Consider the following 22,729-nt stretch of genomic DNA (forward strand, 5'->3'; position numbering starts at 1 on the left):
GGAAACAGGTGCTGTCTTGGATGCTGTCATGCTTAAATCACAGATAATAAGGGGAAATTGGAGTGAGAAAGAGATGAAAGTCTTCCAGAGGACAAACAGTCTTTTTTTCTGCGGCGTATCCCTCCATCAGGCTGTTGAGGGCTTGGACTTAAAGGTACTTGTAGCTAGAGACCACGGACTCATTGGAGGGTTCCCCGATCAGGTCACAGTTCGACTGACAAACGTGTGGAGGGAATCGACCGAGTCTCTTTCCTCACCCAGTCCTCCTTAAGGTCCATTTATGCTGTACGTTACGTACGGACCGGGATACAGACGGAGCTTTTTGTCCACACTCTGTGTTAATTTCATCCGTATTTCTGCACATTTCCACAAAGCTTACAGATACGGACCAAACGGAGCAGTACCACTGGAAACCATCGGGGGCAGTGTTGCTGTTACTACCTGATTTGTAGCTATAATGGGACACGAAGAAGACATAACAATGGCAGAAATTCTCCGTCCTCCAGTCACGATATATTTAAGCCTCACTGACCACAGCCTTCTACAACACTGCCTCCATTTACCTCTTTCGTGCAAGAGCTACATGATCGATACTTCTTTCACAGTCGCCATGTTGGTTTTGGAGTTTGTTGTTGTCGTAAACTTTTGACTCTGTGCTGCTCCTCCTGTTGGATATATTGGTGAGCAGCAATGCCAACATAAAGAACACGTGTAACATGGTGGTGTTAACATAGTTTTGGATGTGTACATTTACGTATGTAAAGAGAGCATGAACAATTTAACTATATGTGGATCTAAATTACTACGTAGTAACATTGGCTACATCAACATATGCGTTCAAGACTTCTGGACATTACTTGTTGCAAAGTGGAAATCCTACCTGTTGACCATTTGATATGCATCACCACTTCAGTACAAACACAATCTAAAGTTTGCAACATTCTCCTAGTTCATTTAGTTCATTACTTTCTCGTCATTATATGCTAGGATTAAGGCTTTGCAGTCAAAATACATAAAATGAAAGCCTTTTCTTGTTCACTGCGATGATGGACTGAGAGATTAGGGAGGAGTCTCTGCGTACTATGATGTTTGATGAGGATGTAGTGATTTGTAGTGAGAGTGAAGAGGAGGTGGAGAGGAAGCTGGAGAGAAGAGGGAGGAGAGTGTGAGGAGGTGAGCGAGTGAAAACGGTTAAAGTATTCAGGATCCATCATACAAGTTTAAAACAGTGATTTAAAACATCAAAGTGACACGCAGTGGCAGGCCAGCCGCTATCTTTTTGTTTGTTCGCCAGACTGAGGGTCTTTGTCGAGGTGTGGTGGGTGGGTCGTCCCTCCTTCTCTCTGTTCCTTGCATTGCTCTGTGAAGAATGACAGATCTTGACACGGTCGCCTGAGGGCAGGAATTCTGCAAGTGCTGTTGAGACACAGAGATGGGTAGTCGATGCTGGAGAGAAGAGAGAGCAGACTTGAGGAACTGAATCTCCGGCTAGTGCACTCCCTCTTGCTCAGATGTTGTGAAGCTTCCACGCGGCTCAGAGGATCAGAAAGACGGCTGACTAAATGGAGCCCAGGTTCAGAAACTACTCTACCGATAGCATGTCCAGTGACGTGGTCTTTATAGAGGATGGACTCTACCAGGGGCACCTCAGGGCTACGGGGTACAGGAAAGGTTGGTTAACTTTCTTACTTTGCAAACCAGCGTTATTGCTAAATCGGTCAAAAATCTATTGAGCTAACTGGCTAGTGGTTTGACCACAGCCACACCCCTCCATGAATCACCTCTTTCCCTCTTCTCATTGGACAGCTCCAATGCAAACTTTAGATGGTGGATGTATATACACTGAGGTGTAACCCGGGACCCTCATGGTATCAGGCTACACCAGTTACTACATTACTAGTACAACATTTCAATTCAGTTTACGAGTTGCACACATTTTGTTATGATTACAACCTTGTATTGGAACTTACTTGCACTTTACCTTTTATATCCTCGATATTTGGCAAATTTTTGGTTTAATGTCACAGGATTTTTTCTATGCAAACGTCATAATCTTGAGTCATAATATCGTCCTTATCATGTTTTGGGGAAATTATGTTGTTAAAGCCGCGCTAACTCTTAAATTATTGTCGGCCACGTAAAATATTTTGGCAGTATTTTACACCCGGGCCTGGTGTTTGCCATTGTGATGAATGACATGAAACACTGTTAGCTCAAAGTGTTTAGTGTGAACTTTCAGTGACCACTACAGGGCAAAAAAATCATCTTTAAAAGACACAATTCAGTACTTTATAAAGATTAAGTACAGGATATCATGTTGCGGATACACACACGAATAAGTACTTTATTTATGGTCATATATGTTCCCTAATCTAAAGTGTAACCAAACATCAGTGGACTACCTGCCTACCTTTTAGATTAAAAAAAGACGAACAACTAGTCCAGGAGCGACACACCCATCCGTGGACGTGTGCGCTAATCTTTTTTTCCTGACGTCTTTTGTTGGACCCTCGGGACCATGGAAAGCCAAAGCTCCTTCCCTGCTGGAATTTGCTTGTTGACATGATGAGAGTGGAAAATCACGCAGTGACAGTCCGACAGGGCGCAACTTGTTTTTATGGTGGTGATGACTGAGGAGCCTCCCTCAGTACCACCACCCTCACTTTTCTGTGTTGACGGACGTGTGCCAAAGACTCACAACAGCCCGAACAAATGGAGTGAAGTGTGGCCTGCAGCATCGCCACGGAAAACGGTTACTGTGATGGAAGTGTTTTTAATGGCTTTCATGTAAAGTATGAAGTGGCTGTTTGAAGCTTCAGAGGTGTCCAGGTGGACCATGATGTATGCCAATGATATAGGGATTTGTAGAGAGTCAGGAGGAAAGAAAAATAAAAGTCGGAAGAATCAGGGCAGAATACATACGTGTGAATGAGAGGAAGTAAAGGTAGTGGAAGCAGTTGACACATTAGGGATCAGTGTTCCTGAGGGATGAAGGGCGATTAAGAAGAGAGTGCAGGCAGGGTGGAATGGGTGGAGATGACTCTGATGTTAGAGTGAAAGGGAAGCTGTTTAGAAAGTGAAGTACTCGTGAGAAGCTGAGCACTTGCTGAGTTGGTTTCACATGCGAATTCGAAGTATTGTCAAGAGACCAAAGCTGTGTGCAAACAAATGTCTACGTGCGCTGCTTCGGTCCGGATCAATCGCTGATCACGCCATGAAAACCGATGAGGGATTGAAATTAATTCCACGTGTCTTTCCTCCACAGATGAACGGGACAGAGTTCAGAAGAAGACCTTCACGAAATGGGTCAACAAGCACCTTATAAAGGTAGGATGCTTCAGCTACAGTAGCCTTTCTGTCAGACCATGTGGTTCCATTTGATCGGAGCGCGGAGGAACAACTCGGGCATCGACCTCTGTTGTGCCCTATTTTACCTCTGGAAAGCATCTGGAACATCTGCTTCATGAAAACCTGCTCCTGATTTATTGCACCTCACATACGCGTTTATTTATAAAGCCAAAGCAAGTGGGGATCAGTGCAGGGACTTACATCTGGGCACCAGACGGTCAAGGTGTGGGTCCTGGGGGCTCTATTGGGGAGCAGGGAGGTCCTGCACTGTGCCACACTTGGTCTGTCTGTTGGGAGGTTGGATTAGTTTTGGGCAGCTTTGAAGATAAGACGCTTTCAGATAAACCCTCACAAGGTCTAGTCGTGAGCTTTTCTTCACTCATTGTTCACGTTTGGTTTTGAACGTTTTGTACATTTTCCTCTCAAGTCTTCATCCAGGTTATTTTCCAACAGAACGGTTTGCAAATGGAAAACAGTTGTTTGACTTTTACGGCCCCCAACTGCGAGCGCCTCCGTGTGACTGGGATGACATCTAGCTTTTTCACTGCTGGAGTACTTCAAACTTCAACTTCAACAGTACCGTCTACTAATAAAACCACCCTCCTACGCCCTTTATTTACTATTTTTATTGATAAATCATTCTAAAAAATCGGATACATTTTTTATATTACTTATATTACTGTCAGATCTTATGAATTTATGCTCTTACTACTATACAACTATTGTTCCTTTTTTAAAAAAAAAACACGATAGATGTGTAAATTTTGTATTTTAAAGGGTAGTTTTGTTTTGTTTTTTAAATAAAATGACATTAAAAAATCATCAAAGAAGGATTATTTCTTCTCAAAAAATAACTAAATAATAAAAAGAAAATCAGTCGAACGCAATGTAGTTGGTACTTTTGCAATATTTGAGTTATTTGTAATCATTTTCAGTAGGTATCTATGAAAGACACTAACGTTCTAACGTTGTCTTTCAAGAATAATAATATAGAATAAAACTGAAGGCTGTTTTTACATTTTAGTGATACTGATGTTGTCAATGTAACTAACTGAATAAATATGGCCGTATAGCCGAAGCACATCCCAAGCATCCGACTGAAAATCCCTCAACGTTGCTCTTTCACAAGACACGTCAGCTATTGTGGCATCTCCTGAAGCAAGAACCTCAATCAGACGTTTATCTAAATAAGAATAATTTGGTCAGTGACTCATTAGCTCCTGAGGAAACGATGACTCACACTAGCAGCATCTTGGGATCACATGATGAGAAAAAGAGAACACTCTCACTGTCGACAAAGTCGAGTGCTGCTCGCCGCACGGCAATTGAGGTCTGGCAGAATGAAAAACCTGACTGTTCCTCCAAGTTCGCAAATGTATCCAATGAGTTATGAAAGGAGCATTGTGTTCATCTGCACTCCATTGTGCGCCCTCGATCACAAGCTAAAATCATTACTCTTGAACCGACGTTACGCTCCTTAGTTTCCCCGCACTTCAGCCGTCTATCTTTTCTCATCGACCTCTTTCTTCTCTCCATCCCTCATCTTCTCCTTCGTTCACCAGCACTGGAAGGCGGAGGTAGGTTCCCATCTGCCTGCATGTCTGCTCACAACATGGAGGTGGCGCTGCTGAGTTTTCTTTCTGTGGTTGCTCTGCAATTGTTGTGGATTGTGCCTTTGAGATTTTTTTCTGGCTACCAATTCTTCCGTTCTAATCGACCCAAACTGTGATGTGAACATTCATTTGTCACCCACTTTGTAGGTGGGAAAGGTTTTCTTTGCTTTTGTTTTTCATCTCCCTCTACAACTCCCACTGTGGGACTAATAAAGGCCATCTGATCTAATAAAAACTGGAGGCCCAGGGATCAAATTTGCTCATTTATTTTGACCTGCAAGAGCCTTAGAGAACAGCTGGCTTGGAGTTAGATTCCAATCCGTCCCACCAGCAACTCGTGCAGTGTTCAGGCTCGGTTGTTCAACAGCTGTGAAGATCTTAAATTGAGCCGTGAACTGACACAGATTGAGGGGGATTCAATGAGCAGTTTGAGGGAGCATTTTGACAGGCTAAAATTAGCCCCCATGACTAACATCACGCTCCTGGACTTGGACTGTGTTTAGCGTTTTGGCCCCTTTGCGTGATGGACTTCACGCCCCTTAAGTTACAGGCTTTGAAAAGGTTGTGACCTTTCAAGTTGCACGCAACTTTCACTGCTTTGTTCAGCTGGAATTTGGCTAAAAAAAAACGAAACAACACAATTGTGATGAAGGTGACATCCTTTAAAATGGCCTGAAAAGGATGTTCTCTGAGAGGCTTTCTGTCGGAGAGCGTGTTCGGGACTCAACCGTTATTGATGTCGGAAAATGGCCTACTAAATTTCCAGGGTCTTTGGAATGGAGTGTTTTTTTAGATGACAGGCTCTGCTGTGGTTTGTCTTGCACGAGTTCCCTTTGCTACCGCTACTTACCTCTCATCTTCTCCACAGGCACAGCGGCATGTCAGCGACTTGTACGAGGACCTCAGAGATGGACACAACCTCATCTCCCTGCTGGAGGTCCTGTCTGGAGAGACACTGGTGAGCTGCACCGACCTGCATCAGTTCCCATGTTTATGTCACGCTGAACTGGTTTCACTTTGACTCCGGCACGTGTTACGTCTCAGAGGAGATTTGCTTCTGAGGTTTTGCACCCAGTTCAACAGTAGACTAATTTTCATTCTCTGCTTCCATCTGACTACACTGACCTGTTTGACCTCCCTTTTCTTTATCTAATTCCTGTCTGCTGTCCTTTGCCCCCCTTGCCTTCCTCTCGCAATGCTCTTGCTGTCGTAGACGAGGGAACTTTTCAGGAACTTGCGGTTGGTGAGTGGCGCCGGGACCGTGGTTGGCCGCCGCCTCCTCCAGCATAGCATGCGTCACCTGCTCACCTGGGCAGTGCATGATGACAGTGACACCACCTTTGCTTGTGTCTGACATTGTCGCTTCCATTTCGAGTCCAGAGTTGAGTAGCGTAGCTCCACCTTGGTACCGAGCCTTGTACCGTAGACACATTGCTTAACATGGGGAAGCCAGATTGTGCAGAGGCAGAGGGAGAGTGCCGAGGAAAAAGGTCTCTGTTGAAGTGTCCGGTTAGCTCCCCTTAAATAAACAGCCATGGGCCTAAAGTAATGAAGGCGTGTGACTTCCTGTGATCAATGAACTTCATCACCAGCCCTAGTCACTGGTGTTGTCAGTACACACACAGACAATAGGAAGCTGGGGACGCCCTTCCCTCCGTGATTGTTGCATCTGTCAACCCTCACACATCCACCTCAGTTACTGTCATCATGGTCATTCATGCTTGTGCTTTTTCATCTCACGAGCTCGTCCCTTCATCTTCACACAGATCACACACTGTTTTCTGGACCAGTGGGAAGAGGGCCGACCAAAAATACCCCTGTCTTAATGCAGCAGTTTAGCTAAAGTTTGAAAGGACCCCCGTGGACATATGTAGCATCCAAGTTGAGGACCATCTGAGGGTCCATCTCTCTATCTTGGAAGTAGGGACGTGGAGGATGACTCTTTCTCCACTTAAGAGCTCCACTTCTGGACAAAAATCCAGGGCAACCAAGAGACATAGTCTCCCCATGTGTCCTGGGTCTGCCCCGAGGCCTCCTCCCATTTGGACATGCATGGAATTCCTCTCCAAAACCTCCTCCACAGGAGCCTCTCAAGGGAGAGGAGCAGTGGTTCTACTCTTAGTCTCTAAGGAATGACGGAACTCTGTACTCCTTTTGTTGGCTCCTACCCGTGATCTTTTGGTCTGTGCCCTGATGTTGCTGAGAGTAGGAACGTAGGTCGACTTGAAACTGAGAGAAAACAGTGAATACTTTTATTGTCAGCTTCTTTCACTGGCACTGCAACACTATAAAATCCATTAATATTTTATCATAGTGTAGTTTTGAGGAATCTGTGCGTCTTAGTTCAACTCTGACAGTTGCAGCCAAGAACCTTGAGAGCTTTGTGGGAGCGTTCAGATGGTAAAGAGCTTCAGTTCACACTGAAACCCAACCGTGCTTTTGCAAAACCTTGAAAAACACTTCCATTCATTTTATGTGGAGGCATTCAGTGTCAATCACCCTTTTATTTTGGCTTCTTAAATCTTTCTTTTTCCAAGACCATGACTGGAAAGGTGATTGAAGGTTCCTCAGTCATGGTGTCTTTTGATGTGTGTGTGGACGCTCACTCTCGCCGCCTGTTGATGGTTAGGTGTCGTCTTTTGCAGCCGCGAGAGAAAGGCCGGATGCGCTTCCACAAGCTGCAAAACGTCCAGATCGCCCTGGACTTCCTCAAACATAGACAGGTGGGTATAAACAGCACGGATGCATGTTTGTATTTTCATCGATGATGAAGCGCTGATCCCCACATGGCTCAGAAGTATTTTAAAATGGTATTTATCTTGCAACTAAACACCTTCTTTCAACTGTAGGTGAAGTTGGTCAACATCAGAAACGACGACATTGCAGATGGAAACCCGAAACTGACCCTTGGGCTGATATGGACGATCATCCTGCACTTCCAGGTAAAACTGTTCCAGACGCGTTCTTACTTAGATGCTGTCAACTTGCTGCTGTGCCTCATGATGACCGGACGGCTAGTAGACCCATGGACTCAGAATCCATTGCCCTCATTGACTTTTGTTTGCTTTGCCAGTGCAGTTAGCGACACTTGACACTGTTTCCTGTTTAAATCTTCAAGTTCCAATTGCTTCCTATTTGGAAGCACTCGCTGCGTCTCATAATGAGCAGCAACTGCTGCTTCAGGATGAGAACAAAACCCCACAATAGGAACATGGATTAATTCATTCTGGAGTCAAATGTTCTGCCTTGCTAGCTTAGAATCAATTCCCTCCGGAGGAGCTTGATGTCTTCGGTAGTTGAGTGTGTTTGAATTGCTCCCAGTTACTGGTGATCTGAACGGTCTGAAGATGGGAGTGGCCTTATGTGGACCCATCTAAAGCATTGGGAAGGAGGACTGAGTTCCTCTAAGACTGTAGGAGTTTATCTCAGCTAACTGTGATGCTATCAGGGTTTAGCTGTGTCGTGCTGCACCTTAGTTATTCTAGGAATACTACACTGGGTCCTGCCAGTAGGGGGGTTCCCGCAAAGACAAGTACTTTCTGAGAGTGCATTGAGGATTGTAGAGTTTGAGGCTTTATATCATTTATGAGCAGTTGAAGTATGAGCGGTTTGTAAAGGTGGCCCACGATGGAGCTGCGTGTAGTCCACGTATACCTGAAGCGAAACAGTTTATGGGGGATCCTGTGAGTGACAGTGGTATGTGAGGGCCCCTGAATGGCCCTGAGCGCTCCGAAAACACTAGTAGTCGTAGATGTTCCTGAAGGTTCTCGATGTGCCGGCCCTTTGCGGGAGCTTGTCGTTTGAGAAATCGGCACTAAATAGGATTTGAGAAAAGAAGCTGTTAAAGCGGTCTCTGGCTGTGGGTTTGGCAGGCGTCCTGGTTATATTGAGAAGTTTGTCTTCATCCCGTGTGACTCAGTTGCTCCTTGAGAATAAGAGGGAGTGGTGAGTCCCAGCTACCGAGAGAAAACATCGCCCACTGTTGCTTAAGGATGTCTCGCTGCGCATAAATAAACGTGCGTCGTAAAAGAAAGTCACCGGGCGCCTCTTAATTTTTCTAAACAAACCAAATTCCCCCTTTTTCTTGGCTCGCGCGACGCGACCTCCAAACAATGGAGTGTTTCCGCTGAGCTCGTGGGTTCTGGTCCAGCGATTTTAAGGCTTTTAGGAGGCTGCGTGGGTGGAGGTCCAGTTTCCACTCTGAGTCACTCCTTGACCACATGTTGAGTGCCACACCAGGGTTTCCCTCACAGGAAACTCAATTGCAGAACCAAGAAATGCCATTTTTCCAACCGCCGCCCTTTCCTCACTTAGAAGAAGTAAAATTATACTTCGTCGGTGACTCATCGGATTCTGACTTGGTGTTGCAGCTAAGACGAAACATGTGGTCGGTTAAAAACTCGGAAATGAAGCGACGATCAAAGCAAATCTTGTTTAAGTTTAATAAAGTTTCCTTTCTCAGCGCTCTTTTGATGCCATTCAGGTTGAATTGAAAAATGCTTTTAAAAACACCAAACTGTTTTAAGTGCCAAAGACAGGCCTTCTGGGGCATCTGATCCCAAGGCTCCCTACAGACCCATTCATGCCTCCTTTACACACAAAATTGTACCTGTCCATTTCAAATGATGTAACCATCACTGATTGCATGCGTCCTTGCATTCTGCGTTGTTATTGCTGTTCACCAATATATCCACCACAGGCAGCAACCCACAGTCAAAATGGCAAACTCCAAAACCGACATGGTGACTGTGGAAGATTGATAATGTACCTCTTGCACAAAAGACGAGATGGTGGCAGCGTTGTAGGAGGTGGTTGGCAGTGAGGCCGATAAATATATTGTGACTGGAGAACAGAGAATTTCCACCATTGTTATGTCTTCTTCATGTCTCAGTGAAAAACTTGCTGTGTATGAGAAGCACGGCTGTGCATAACTGACTGCTCCGTGTGTCTGTGATCCCTGGGAGATGCCCAACAATACAAGCTTAGATCTTAGTTTTGCAATGCTTGCACACAGTTTGCGTTGTCCAGCTCGGTGTTTCTGGACATCCGGTGGAACCCAACATGACGCCAAACACCTTTAGCAAAGACGCAGCTGGTTGGAGCTCCTTACCCGCCGTGTTTGTTTTGGTAATTCTGTGCGTGCACGACTATAAGCATAGTTGCAAAATGGCCGATTTTTTTCTTTTTTATTGATTCTTACGTTGTTTTTTTTTTTGGTTTTTTTTGCACGGCCTCAGAGTAAAGTGAAATGCCCATCCCATTTTAATGCGCTATAACAGTTTTTTCTTGTCAATTCCCATGTCTTTTTCCCACCTGTGGAACATTCACTGGTATTCTTTACTGTGTGCACATCACAGTTAACACCTCTGACGTCCCATGGTGAAGTGATATTTTCCTAGGTTTGGCTAATTCACGAATCAGAATGCAGCTGTAGACTCGTTGTGCTGATACTGAAAATTTTTCACCCATTCATTTTATGAAACTCCGAGCCCAGAAGACAATATGGTGATGGCAAACCAGCCACTTTGACCATCCTACTGTTCAGTCCCACCGCTCATCTTCACCGCACTCATGAACCTTATTAAATGTCTTCCTCTTCTTCCATCGGCAACATACTTCATCACTGTCTTTCTTCGTCACGTCGCCTCCCTGAGATTCTCATTCCTGTTTTTGCTTGGACGGCAGACTTCACATACAGAGAGGCACTGTTACAGTAGCTAGCTTGGTATTTTGGATAACTGCAGTTGTGTGATTCAGCTAGCTGGTACTTTTGTCCAAGGCAGCCTATAATAAGCAGTGAATGTTGTAGCACTCCCGTAGATTACCACCATCAACCTCTCCTTTGGGCCGTTCCCTTTGATATTGTCAACATCTCACCGAAGAAGGATTCTTTTTAAAGGCCAAGGAAGCCTGCAGTAACTTTAAAAATGAACAAATAAATAAAAGAGAAGAGATTTTACTGTTGAAAAGCTCAGTCCGTGACTTCTCCCATGGCCTCTCCAGATATCGGACATCCAGGTGAACGGCCAGTCGGACGACATGACGGCCAAAGAGAAGCTGCTGCTGTGGTCTCAGCGGATGGTGGAGGGCTACCAGGGTCTGCGCTGCGACAACTTCACCACCAGCTGGAGGGACGGCAAGCTCTTCAACGCCATCATACACAAGTACAGGTGAGCGAGTACCCGCCGGCCGCCAGACAAGCCAAATGAAATGAGTTGTTTCGGTTTCAATACATGACAGCTGAAATGAAAACAGCGATGTGCGGTGCGACTGCCAAACTTGCCTCCAAGAATCGTGCCTCAACTTGGACTTGAAGCACCGCAGGATATGAGTTTCCACTTTAACCTTTTGCACTTTTTTGAAACAGGAATGTAAGCATGCGTTTTATACTGCAGGGAGTGTGCTTGCCAAAGTATCGTGTTGATAGAGAGATAGAAGCATAAAGAAGTGTGATTACTGTCAGAGAAGATATTTGACAGAAATGCTACGCAGCTAATGTTGCATAACATTTAGCTGAATAGAGGAGCAACCCAAAGCCTTGATTTCTCACTATTGCACCGTGAGCTCATATTGAAATGTTGTTTTGTGCCACACAAATCAAATTTCAGTTCAGTCTGCTGACTTATTAAAACAAAGGGTGTCACCGTCAAGTTACTCAGTGTAGAGCCAGTGGGTCCTGCGCAGCTGGTTCACTTCATTTTCCAGCCCTTTATTTACGGTCCTGTCACCACCAGCTAGAGGTTTTTCCAATTAAAAAACTGCACCTGAAAGTGGGGAACTGGAGCACTGGGCTCATGTAACGCTCGTAACGGTAGCCTGCAGCAGATCTGCAGTTGGGCCGCCCAAACACGGACCAGATTCTCCCGCACATGCCTTAGGAGTTATGCTGCCCCACTCAGTACAATAACTCCTAAAGGATCCTAAAGATTCAAGCGGAATCTGTCGGATGAAAAGAACTTTCCAATGATGTATGGCATGCACATGCACGACGACGCTCAAACCAAGAGAGAGAGGGTGAAGGGAGTCAGAAAGCAAGTCTTAAAATGGTTTCATTTGAGACCAGTTTGAGTTACAGTTCAGGACTCTCGCAAGTTGCCGGCAGCTACGGTGGCACACCTGAAGTCTGACCTGAATAGTTTGTGTTCGTAAGCAAGCTGCAAAATTATTTAAATCTTCATTGCGATCGCAGTTTTGGCTACCATGGTTGAACTATGCTGATCTAAGCATTTACCAAATCCTTATCCTAAATTCTTGGGTAATTTTTTATTTTTCATAGTGTGTTTTTAAAAATAGACTGCTATTCACCAATAATTTAAATGACATAGTATAGTTAAGTACCTTTTTGATTTATTAATAAGAAAATATTAGCAAAAATAATCTGATTTGTGGCTCAATGTAAATGGTCCATAAAATAAAACCTGTTTTTTTAGGAGCGACATAGTTCACCCATTTTTTTCAGCAACAAGTCTGAATTAAATTCACTCTCCATTTTGTATGTGTCAGTGACCAACCTGAGAGTTCATTGTTGTTTAGATGTTCAATAGTTTTGCACATATATTTTGTAGACAGAGGCAATAGTACTCACCCATATAGCGCCTTTTAAATATGAAAATAAAGCCAGGTGACTGCAGTCCTCAGAGGGTTAAAGGTTTCACCAGCAGCTCCAAGGAGACCACAGGTCAAACAGAAGGATTAAATCTCTCATCCATGTTGAGAAGGTTTCTGTGGACCTGAGATTATATAATCTGTTTCCTGGTTCTGATTTCCTCTTCAAGAAAAAAAGATCTTTAATTACCAGTCGCAGCACACATGTTGACCTCATGTGCGGTTGTAAATGGATGCGAGACATTTCTCAGGCGTAGTGGGCGTGTCGCAGAGGGGAAAAAAAGGATAGCCTTCAGGGAAATGCAGCAGGTTTAAGCAAAACTCCAGAACGCCCGTCAGTCGGCTGCAGATCCTTCCCCAGTTCAGACGACGGGCTCCGCTGAGACGGACGTTTTTAGGGATTTTTTTTACATTCTGGAGGATTAAAAGCACACGGAGAATGTTGAGCTTGAAGAGACGGTTTCACTCCAAGCGGCGGCTCAACAGCGCTTCCAGCAGCATGGCGGGCTCCGTCAGTGACCTGGACGACAGGGTCATCATGGTCTGTGAGGACATACCCACTGACACCTCCCTCTACTCCAGTCACAGCTCTCTCAGTCGTGACGCCGCTTCCAGCCGTGGCCTCCTGACTCAGGAGCATGAAGGAGGATCAGTGGGTCGCCGTGCCCACCTGAGCCGGGAGCGGCTCTCTCACAGACAGGCTGGCCTTCTGGAGAGACACGCGCGACCTTCTGCTGAACAACACTACGTCCACAGAGGAACGATAATGTACTAACACTCGCTGGTTTTTGCTGCCACTGGTGCAGGTCTCTGCAGAGGCTCTGCTACACTTTTCGGGGATTCTGTTGTCTTTGGTACCTGAGGGTTGCTAGCTGCTCATGCTTGTACACGCTCGCTCCCACATCCAGCCAGATTTCATGATTGAAGTATCAGCTGATTTTTGACAAGCCTCTTTGGGTGGTGCAGTGGCCTCGAGTCCTCACAACGTACTTGTCCGTGATGCTGGAGACTAAACAAGTCAAGACAAAACAAATCCTCTGTTGTGTACAGACTTTGGCTTGAGATATTTTTAACAGTTTTAGCAATTTGCTGACATCAGTTTGAAAGGAGTTTTGATTTCATATTTGTAATCAAAGTGTCATTTAAAGTCAGTTATAGCCTCATCTAGTTCTCATGGGACCAAATAAGAGTTGCCAAATTCATGTGGCATTTGCTCACAGGTCTCAAACTCACGACCTGCTGACCACATTCCCATTGGATGATCTGTTGTGGCTCACCATCTGAGCTCAGATGCTTCAGCAGAGGAGCCCATTGAAGCAACAGCAAGGTTTCAGTCCCACCAATCGCGATTCGGTGACACTGGTTATGCTACTTGCAACCACCTAGCGGAAGAGTGTGCGGGGGGGGCGGGTCTTATGGTCAACATGGACAACATTGTCTGCTATGGAAGTAGGGGTGCTCCGATACCAGTTTTTTCCAACAAGAGTTGTGTACGAGTACTTGCATTTCAATACTCAGTGATACAGAGTACTTACGCCATGACACATAAAGTTACTAAGTTTTACAAAATTGTCATGAACCGACGTCCAAAAACTGTGCGCTGCCACCAAGTGGTGTCGGTTTCATGGTATATTCTATGAGTACACTAAGTATACTAAAAGATAGATTTGGTCATTGGTGTCTCCACCGTCAGTGGCGCCATCTGCTGGGTCAGGAATTCCAGCTTCTCTTCCACTTCAGGTTTCATTATTGAGTTTGGTCATTTTCCCATTCTTCATATGTCAGAGTAAAATCTGTTCTTTGATCGGTCATGCCGCGATTTGCCAGGGATTTTCTTCCGTCAGCATGTCATGTGACACACGTTGCCTAAAACATGCTGCTAGAAATGCGAAGAAGGTGCAACCCTTTCACACCAAATGTGTCTCTTCCCTTGTTCCCATATTGTAGAGCAACAGTTTTCCGATACAGCATATCGAAAGTATGAGTTTAACAAATCATACATGTCACGTTACGAACTTTACTCACGTTATTTTGTGAATTCTTTGTGTTCATACTGTCTGGATTGAAAAGACATCCCAGCTGTACACAGACCCCACCCCCTCTTTTTAGGGCTATGTAGCTTGTCTCTCAGACTTTGAGTCAAGCCCCAAAGTAGGTTGAGTTTGAGAGCCCAGGTCGAGATTAACCTGCCTGTCTAGACTGCCATCCTGTCCAAGCTGTGATGACCAGACCGCCGAGAATGGAATGATAAACCACGACTCGCTCACCCCTGGTTTGTGCTTGCAGGCCCAATGTGATCGACATGAACAAAGTTTACCGTCAGACCAACCATGAGAACCTGGAGCAGGCCTTCAGCGTGGCCGAGAAAGAGCTCGGCGTCACCAGACTGCTGGACCCCGAAGGTGAGTCTTCAGCGAAGCTTCTCCATCATCTCGGCGACTCATCGATTAACTGTTGTCGTAGATGTTGACGTCCCTCATCCCGATGAGAAGTCCATCATCACGTACGTCTCATCGCTGTATGATGTCATGCCCAGAGTGCCGGATGTTCAGCAGGGCGTGAAAGCCAACGTGAGTCGCCAACCATTCGGCCATTTTGAATGTGACTGTCACCCCTTTTTGTGTTAACTAGCTGCTGTATATACAGTAAGCAGCTGAATATACTGACCAGCCGTAACATTATGACCACTGCTTCACAGCTGCATTAGACGCTGTTTGACCTGCATGACCTCTTTCTATTCAGCATTTGCTTTCTGCAGGATGGAAAAGTGACCTGTCTTTGTGGGAGGTCAGATCAGAATCCTAGTTCTGTTCCCAGTAGGAATTTATCACTTAGAGACTAAATATCATTATTACTAGAACCTTTTTAGTTCATTCTCCACAGTAGGGTTTTGGGATAGTTCCCCAGGAACCACTGTGTCTTGGCGCTCTGACAAACATGTCGCGAGGCAGGTGGGCACAGGAACTCAGAAGGTTCCTCAGGAGTCGGTCGTTCTCAGAACTGAAAACCGGTTTACCAAAATGGTGGTTTATGGCCCCGTTGCTGTGCGACTGTAGACTGTACCTACCTCCGTGGCATACCTGTCACAATGTTCTGGCTGATGTGGATATTTTTTTCAGTGTTTTATTTCACATTTTCATGCGCTGAATTGTCAGTGTGCTCTGTTGTGTTGATCTCTTCAATCCAGTTTGGTGGACAGCAAATAAACTACGTGTACTTGTATGTTGCAGGAGCTGGAGCTGCGGTGGCAGGAGTACTACGAGCTGGTCACCATGCTGCTGCAGTGGATGAGACACCACATCCTTGTTTTCGAAGAGAGAAAGTTCCCCACCAACTACGAGGAGATTGAGGTAAACAGCCCGGGACAATCTGTCTTTTTGAAGACATCTGAAATTGTTTTGGGGATGATCAAGCGCAATATTTTACCTTTGAAGTACTAGTGAAAGAGTCCTCATCAGGCATCTCATTCATCATCAGAATTCTGAAAACAACTTGGGTCATGAGGCAGGTCACGGCCATAGAAGCTGCTCTACAGGCCAGCAAACTAGGTCATATGAATTCCAGACGTTTGTTGAGAGAATGGAAGCAGAGGACAGGGTGAGATGGAGGAAGATGATCCGCTGAGGCAACTCCTGAAGGGAGAAGCCGAAAGAAAAAGATGGTCTCATGAGTAATGGCTGTAGTCTGGTGGTTTCTCCAGTTGAAGTTGTCGATCAGAAGGGGTTGTTCCTCCATAGTTTTCAGTGAAGGGAAACTACAGTGCTAAGGTGGCCACACATGACCCCCACTGCTAAACGCCTTAGCAATAGCCCTTATTGTAGTGCTATGAGCACATCATTTCAGTCTGATACTAGTGCCGCCGATGGTGTCTTCCACCCTAGAAAGTTGACCCAGGACCACGAGAACAAAGTGTGTGATGTGACTTCTTGAAACAGACAAATGAACATTTCTGCCTCCCTCGCAGGTTCTTTGGCGACAGTTTTTGAAGTTCAAGGAAACAGAACTTCCTGCAAAAGAGGCGGACAAGAACCGCTCCAAACAGATCTTCAAGTCTTTTGAGGTGAGTCTGCTCCATAAATGAGTTTGAGATGCTCCTGCTTTCGTGCTCTTTCCCCATCAAAGCTTGACCTTTGACTTGGTTTGGATTTGGGAGGGCTTCTAAAATTGTAATGGTAATGTGGTTGAAATAGTCTCTGTGGTGTGGTGTAATGTCTTTTACAGTTTTTAAGAAGGAGGACTGCAGAGGAATCAAGTTGAGGAGCCTTTGTGGACATTGATGTTTGCTGATGACATAGACATCTGTTGTGACAGTAGGGAGGAGATACTGGCGAGTTATGAGCTGGATAGAAGAGAAGCAAGAAAGAGTGAGTTAGAGGGAGGCCGAGATCATCCAGGGTAGTGGATAAATCTCAACAGAGGTGAAGAAGAGACCCCAGATAAGGTGGCATGGGTAGTGCCGACTGTGAGGTCAGAGGAGCAGCAGGAGTGAAAGCAAATTTTCTGGCTTGTCTGGAGAACATTTAACCTTATCATAGTGGAGAGCTTCGTGTTTTTCAACGACCCTTGTATTTCGTCTGGAGCATGGTACAAAGAGGTCTCAGATCAAGGAGGGCAACAGATTTAAAAGAAGTAGTCACCAGACCCCGAGAGGCACAAGATGATCTGGATTCTGGCCGAGTCATGATGGGCCTTGCCCGACGCCAAAAAGGGGTTTGCCAAGCCATGTGTGCAGGGAATCTTTTGTGAGACCAGAAGCTTTAAAATGAAAAAAATATATTGTATTTCCAGGCGGCGGTCCAGGCTGGTCACGTCAAGATACCACCAGGTTACCATCCCTTCGACGTGGAGAAGGAATGGGGACGACTGCACGTGGCCATCCTGGAGCGGGAGCGCCTCCTGAGGATGGAGTTTGAAAGGCAAGCTGTCTGTCCACAGACGCTCATCACATGCCCTCTTGAGCCAAGCCACAATCCCAGTCAAAAAAAAAAAAAACATGAATAAGCACAAGCCAGGAAACGGTTGAAATAAATCATGGGATGAGTGGTGAAGTGACCTTGAAGATGAGTCACGGGTAAAAAAAAAAAACGTGCCCACTTTTCGCAGCCTCGACAGTTGTTGTGTAAATAGGTCGGGCACATGATAGTTGCCGTGGCAACAAAGTCATAAAACAGTCACTTGGTGAGTTTATTTGGATTAGCAGGGGCGTAGTTTCCATCTCCCTTCGAGTGTCTGCAGAGTTTCGAAATTTTAATTCCTGCTGACTCCGAGCGCAGCAACATGGCTTTCCTGCATCAGGGATACGACTTTAAATATTCCCTCCGCAAAAGAGGCTGATGCCCTTTTTGTTATTTTAAGATGGTTTGATGAGTCTTTTACCCACTTTCTTTTCTGCAGGTTGGAGCGACTGCAGAGGGTGGTCAGCAAGGTCCAGATGGAGTCTGGGGTGTGTGAGGAGCAACTGAACCAGGTGGAAGCTCTGCTGCAGACGGTGAGAGCCCCGACTCTGACGCGAATGGAAAAGATAGTTTGAAGATTTAAATGTTTTTTTGGGGGGGCGGTTTCAGGATGTTAGGATGCTGAGCTCGGGGAAACCCGCCCAGCACGCTTCTGAGATGGAGGCTGACCTGGAGAAGGCAGAAAGCATGATCAGGTTCCTGTTCAATGACGTCCAGCTTCTTAAGGATGGGCGCCACCTGCAGGCCGAGCAGATGTATCGCAGGTGACTTTCATCATTTAGTCCAATGGCTGCTCACATTACTGTGAAAATGTCTCATCTGTTTTTGGTTCTAGAGTGTACCGTCTCCACGAGCGGCTGGTCAACCTCCGGAGTGAGTACAACCTTCGCCTCAAGTCCGGCGTGACCACCAGCCAGGTCCCCTTGACCCAGATGCAAATGACCCACGTCCAAATGGGCCACATCCACAAAACCGGAGCAGAGAATGTCCAAGTCGTGCAGCAGGCCCCCGTCACTCTGCGGCCGGAACTGGATGAGGTCACCATGCGATACGTCCAAGATCTGCTGGGCTGGGTGGAAGAGAATCAGCGTCGGGTGGACGATGGAGAGTGGGGATCGGACCTGCCGACTGTGGAGTCCCAGCTGGGCAGCCATCGCGGGCTTCACCTGTCCATTGAGGAGTTCAGGTCCAAGATAGAAAGAGCCCAGTCTGATGAGGTATGGCGTAGTTGTTCATCGCTAGCTCAAGCTACATTAGCATTTCTGCTAATGGAGCACTTGTATCACTTGGACTTTTTAAGATCAAAACTTGTAAATAATTGTATTCTAACTGGCATTATTTGTCTAATAACTTAACTTAATAAAAAAGACTTGCTCTGTTGGGCTGACTTTCAGTTTGTTTCTGTTTCAGAGTCAGCTCTCGCCTGCTAGCAAAGCAGCCTACCGCGACTATCTGGGCCGACTTGAACTGGAGTACGGCAAGCTCCTGGTAAGGGTGTGAGCATTTAGAGGAGAATCGTGGTGAGGGTGGTCACTTACTCACTTTTTCCATCGCGCTTCCCTCAGACTGCCTCCAAGGCTCGCCTGCGGTACCTGGACCAGCTTCACGCCTTCGTGGTCGCCGCTACCAAAGAGCTGATGTGGCTGAACGACAAAGAAGAAGAGGAGGTCAACTATGACTGGAGCGAGCGCAACACCAACATGCCTTCCAAGAAAGAAAACTACTCGGTAGATACCCGGCTCTTATGACAGCCGTCTTGAGCTCCAGTGCACCGATTCCTCAACTCGACTCTCGGCAGGGCTTGATGAGAGAGCTGGAGCTGCGGGAGAAGAAGATGAACGGGGTCCAGGCCACTGGAGACAAACTGCTGCGAGACGGACATCCCGCCAGGAAGACCATAGAGGTCAGGCTCTTATCTCGAGTGAAGGCAAGACAAGGACTAACATCTGCTTCTCTTCAGGCGTTCACTGCTGCCTTGCAAACTCAGTGGAGCTGGATCCTCCAGCTGTGCTGCTGCATTGAAACCCACCTGAAAGAAAACACCGCCTACTTCCAGGTTCCCGATCATGTTTTCCTATTAGCATATTAGCATACGGCCACTGAAGCATATGTTCCTGTATTTTTCAGTTTTTCTCAGATGTTAAAGAGACAGAGGACCGAATGAAAAAGATGCAGGACACCATGAAGAGGAAGTACACGTGCGACCGCTCCGTCACGGTCACCAGGCTGGAGGACCTCCTGCAGGACGCCGCGGTGCGATGTCAGGGAAGACACCAGCTCTTCTGAACGTTATTCATGTGCGCCCGTGTGTCCCCCGCAGGATGAGAAAGAACAGCTGGCAGAGTTCAAAACTCATCTGGAAGGTCTGAAGCGAAGAGCCAAAACCATCATCCAGCTGAAGCCTCGGAATCCTGCCACTCCGATCAAAGGGAAACTGCCCATCCAGGCCGTCTGCGACTTCAAACAGATGGAGGTGATGGTTGTTCAGGCTGTTACTTAGTCCAGTGATTCTTAACCATGGGGCCGGGGCCCATAGTTGGGCCATGAGCGCCTCCTAGAGGGCCGCTAAAAGTTTTTTGTTTTACGCTTTTTGGGCCATGAGGGCTGCAAGACACTCAGTTTTAATCCATTAGCCTCATCTGGTGGCAGTAGTAGTCACTGAATTGACAACTATGGAGAAGGTCTTGAAAAGAAAAAAATGATAAAGAAAGTGATGACGCCCACAACAGTCAAAACTGAAGCAGTTTTGAAAATTAATTTGAACATTTTATGGTGATACTTTCATTTACACTTAACTTATATCTTCTTTGCAGTTTAAATAAACTATATTATTTTCATTTTATGATATTTAGATATGGTTTTATTACATTTATTTTATTCAGATTTTATTCAGTTTTTCCAAATCTCTCAATAGTTTGCATCAAGGTTTTTTTTTTTTTTTTAGTAAATTTGATGAATATGACTTGCACCTGGTTCTGCTGCTGCTTAGACTTTTGTATGATGAATAAATATCTTTGCGATGATCACATGGTTTCATGACATTTCACAAGGTTTTGTTTACATGTAAGTAGATTAGGTTATTGGTCGCAAATGAAATCAAGAGTAATGAATCAATTCTATTGAATGGGCCCAGGCTCTATTTGTTCGGGGAAAGATCAAAACGGTTAAGAACCTCTGACTTACTGTAGTCCACATTACTGCTCTTCAAAAGGGCTTTAACTAGCAATGTAAGTCATTAATCCGGCTGAATTGTGGTCGCTGTCCAGATCACTGTTCACCGGGGAGACGAGTGCGCCCTGCTGGACAACTCGCAGCCCTTCACCTGGAAAGTTCTGAACGACAAAGGCAGCCAAGCGTCTGTGCCGTCCATCTGTTTCCTCGTGTCACCCACCAATAAGGACGCTGTGAACAGCGTGGCAGGGTGAGAGGCCTGGCTCGAGTCCCGCCCACCGGCAAGTGCCCATGCTCGGAGCGCTAACGTTTGTTTGGCTCTCAGGCTGGACGGGAACCTGCAGAAGCTGCAGACGATATGGCAGACGATGTATGTGGACCTGAGGAGCCTGCTGTCCTGGCAGTACTTGATGAGGGACATCCACATCATCAAGACCTGGAACATCTCCATGGTAAGAACAACTTCACTCGTGATATTCCGAGTTTGTTTGTGTAGTGTACAGAGTGATACAAGTGGGATGTTGGAATCTAATGTTTTACATCAGCTGCTTACCTGAGGTCTGGCCATGGGGGCAGAGACACTTGCCTCTCCTCAGAAACCCCCTTCAGTTCTTCTGATGAAATACTGAGATGTTTTGGTGCCAAATGGCGGTCACTCTCAGGCGTCCTGGGTCTGATCCAAGGCATTCAGGCAGCACACCTCATCTACAGTAGGAGGGCGAAAAGATGCCCAAGCCAGTTCTCCACTGAGTCTCTCCTGGAGGACTGAGCTTCTCACTGTATTTCAAAGAGAGAGTCCAGCCAGCATGCGGAGGAATAGCATTGTATCTTGTCTCCCTCACCTCCTTAAGTTCATGGCCAGTGGTGAACGTAGGAACATGCAGAGCTTTGTCTTTTGGTTCAGCTCTCTCTTCATGACGGTGTAGAGTCCTCATGACTGAAAATGCTGTTATTGTCCATCTGCCATCTCACACTCCACCCTTCACTTGTGAGCAAGACCTGGTGATGCTTGAACCAACCAGGAGAACACAGTCCACCATCTCTGACTTTAGCGCAGCCAGTCTCCATCATCTACACCAGTGTTCAACCTTTTTCTAGCCACGGCACCCTTGGTTCACTGAAAAAATCCTGAGGCACAACATCAGAGGAACCTTGGCCAAAGTGTACTTGTCCTGAAAGTCCTATAGAAAATCCCTATTCATCTGTGAAAAACTAGCTACTGACCCTCGGTTGTTATGAAATGGGCGGGTAATACGGCAACATTTATCATGATTTATTTACTTTCGATTTTATCACTTCTCTTTTGCATGATTTTATTGTAGTGTAGAGTTTCCAGACAAATCCTTAGCATTCGTTGCCTCAACTTGCTTCATTAAAACAATGATTCTTTCTCTCTTCACATTTTGGAGCACTTTTATTTTGTAGTGCATTTAGTTTTGCGCCAATTTTTAACCACAAAGCAAGCTTCGACAGTCAATGAGTATCAATAATATTTTGAAGTGAGTTAGCTGTTAGCTCTGTTAGGTCTGTAGTGCAGACAGACTTTGGTGACTGTGATGAAAGTGTGTGGTCAAATTAGAGGCACATCCGGTTGAAAAACGCTGATCTACACCTCACACTCCCAGAGTGACTGTGTTGAACCTGCGACATCACCTGTGCTTGTGTTTCCAGTTCAAGACCCTGAGAGTGGAGGAGTACCGGCTGGCCCTGAGGAACCTGGAGCAGCACTACCAGGACTTCCTTCGCGACAGCCAGGACTCCCAGATGTTTGGGGCAGAGGACCGCATGCAAGTGGAGTCCAACTACAACAAAGCCAACCAGCACTACAACACTCTGGTCACCTCTGCAGAACAAGGTCGGTCCTCATGCCACTCATTTCTATCTCCCACATCATCTCATCGATTTGATCCAGCCGCGATCATGAATTCATGTGAAGTGAATTCATGCTGAATCTCATTTGACTGTCGGATTCGTGTTTCAGACTTTGTGCTGCCCAGAGCAGGTAAGGAACAGTCTACACCAGCGTGTCTGTGTGAG

At 45.9% G+C, this 22,729-nt stretch overlaps 1 protein-coding gene across 16 annotated transcripts in view; it reads left to right on the forward strand.

The window, feature by feature from the left end:
- Window positions 1–22,729, forward strand: part of pleca (plectin a) — a 93,156-nt gene that overhangs the window by 56,134 nt on the left and 14,293 nt on the right. For 7 of the 16 annotated variants that reach the window (XM_053861456.1, XM_053861459.1, XM_053861464.1 and 4 more), the window contains 24 exons: window positions 3,266–3,327; window positions 5,830–5,919; window positions 6,175–6,204; window positions 7,607–7,684; window positions 7,811–7,903; window positions 10,965–11,131; window positions 14,853–14,968; window positions 15,030–15,136; window positions 15,797–15,916; window positions 16,531–16,626; window positions 17,355–17,482; window positions 17,961–18,054; window positions 18,131–18,285; window positions 18,357–18,738; window positions 18,932–19,009; window positions 19,087–19,248; window positions 19,320–19,424; window positions 19,482–19,577; window positions 19,649–19,774; window positions 19,842–19,994; window positions 20,788–20,942; window positions 21,018–21,144; window positions 22,364–22,547; window positions 22,674–22,694. In XM_053861456.1, the coding sequence (XP_053717431.1) occupies window positions 3,266–3,327; window positions 5,830–5,919; window positions 6,175–6,204; window positions 7,607–7,684; window positions 7,811–7,903; window positions 10,965–11,131; window positions 14,853–14,968; window positions 15,030–15,136; window positions 15,797–15,916; window positions 16,531–16,626; window positions 17,355–17,482; window positions 17,961–18,054; window positions 18,131–18,285; window positions 18,357–18,738; window positions 18,932–19,009; window positions 19,087–19,248; window positions 19,320–19,424; window positions 19,482–19,577; window positions 19,649–19,774; window positions 19,842–19,994; window positions 20,788–20,942; window positions 21,018–21,144; window positions 22,364–22,547; window positions 22,674–22,694 (2,925 nt within the window). Of the gene's footprint in view, window positions 1–1,152; window positions 1,672–3,265; window positions 3,328–5,829; window positions 5,920–6,174; window positions 6,205–7,606; window positions 7,685–7,810; window positions 7,904–10,964; window positions 11,132–14,852; window positions 14,969–15,029; window positions 15,137–15,796; window positions 15,917–16,530; window positions 16,627–17,354; window positions 17,483–17,960; window positions 18,055–18,130; window positions 18,286–18,356; window positions 18,739–18,931; window positions 19,010–19,086; window positions 19,249–19,319; window positions 19,425–19,481; window positions 19,578–19,648; window positions 19,775–19,841; window positions 19,995–20,787; window positions 20,943–21,017; window positions 21,145–22,363; window positions 22,548–22,673; window positions 22,695–22,729 lie in introns of those variants that run through there. The other 9 variants (XM_053861458.1, XM_053861462.1, XM_053861471.1 and 6 more) reach the window with 7 other exon arrangements.

Source organism: Synchiropus splendidus, chromosome 4 (assembly GCF_027744825.2).
Source record: "Synchiropus splendidus isolate RoL2022-P1 chromosome 4, RoL_Sspl_1.0, whole genome shotgun sequence".
In the NCBI taxonomy this organism is placed as follows: domain Eukaryota; kingdom Metazoa; phylum Chordata; class Actinopteri; order Syngnathiformes; family Callionymidae; genus Synchiropus; species Synchiropus splendidus.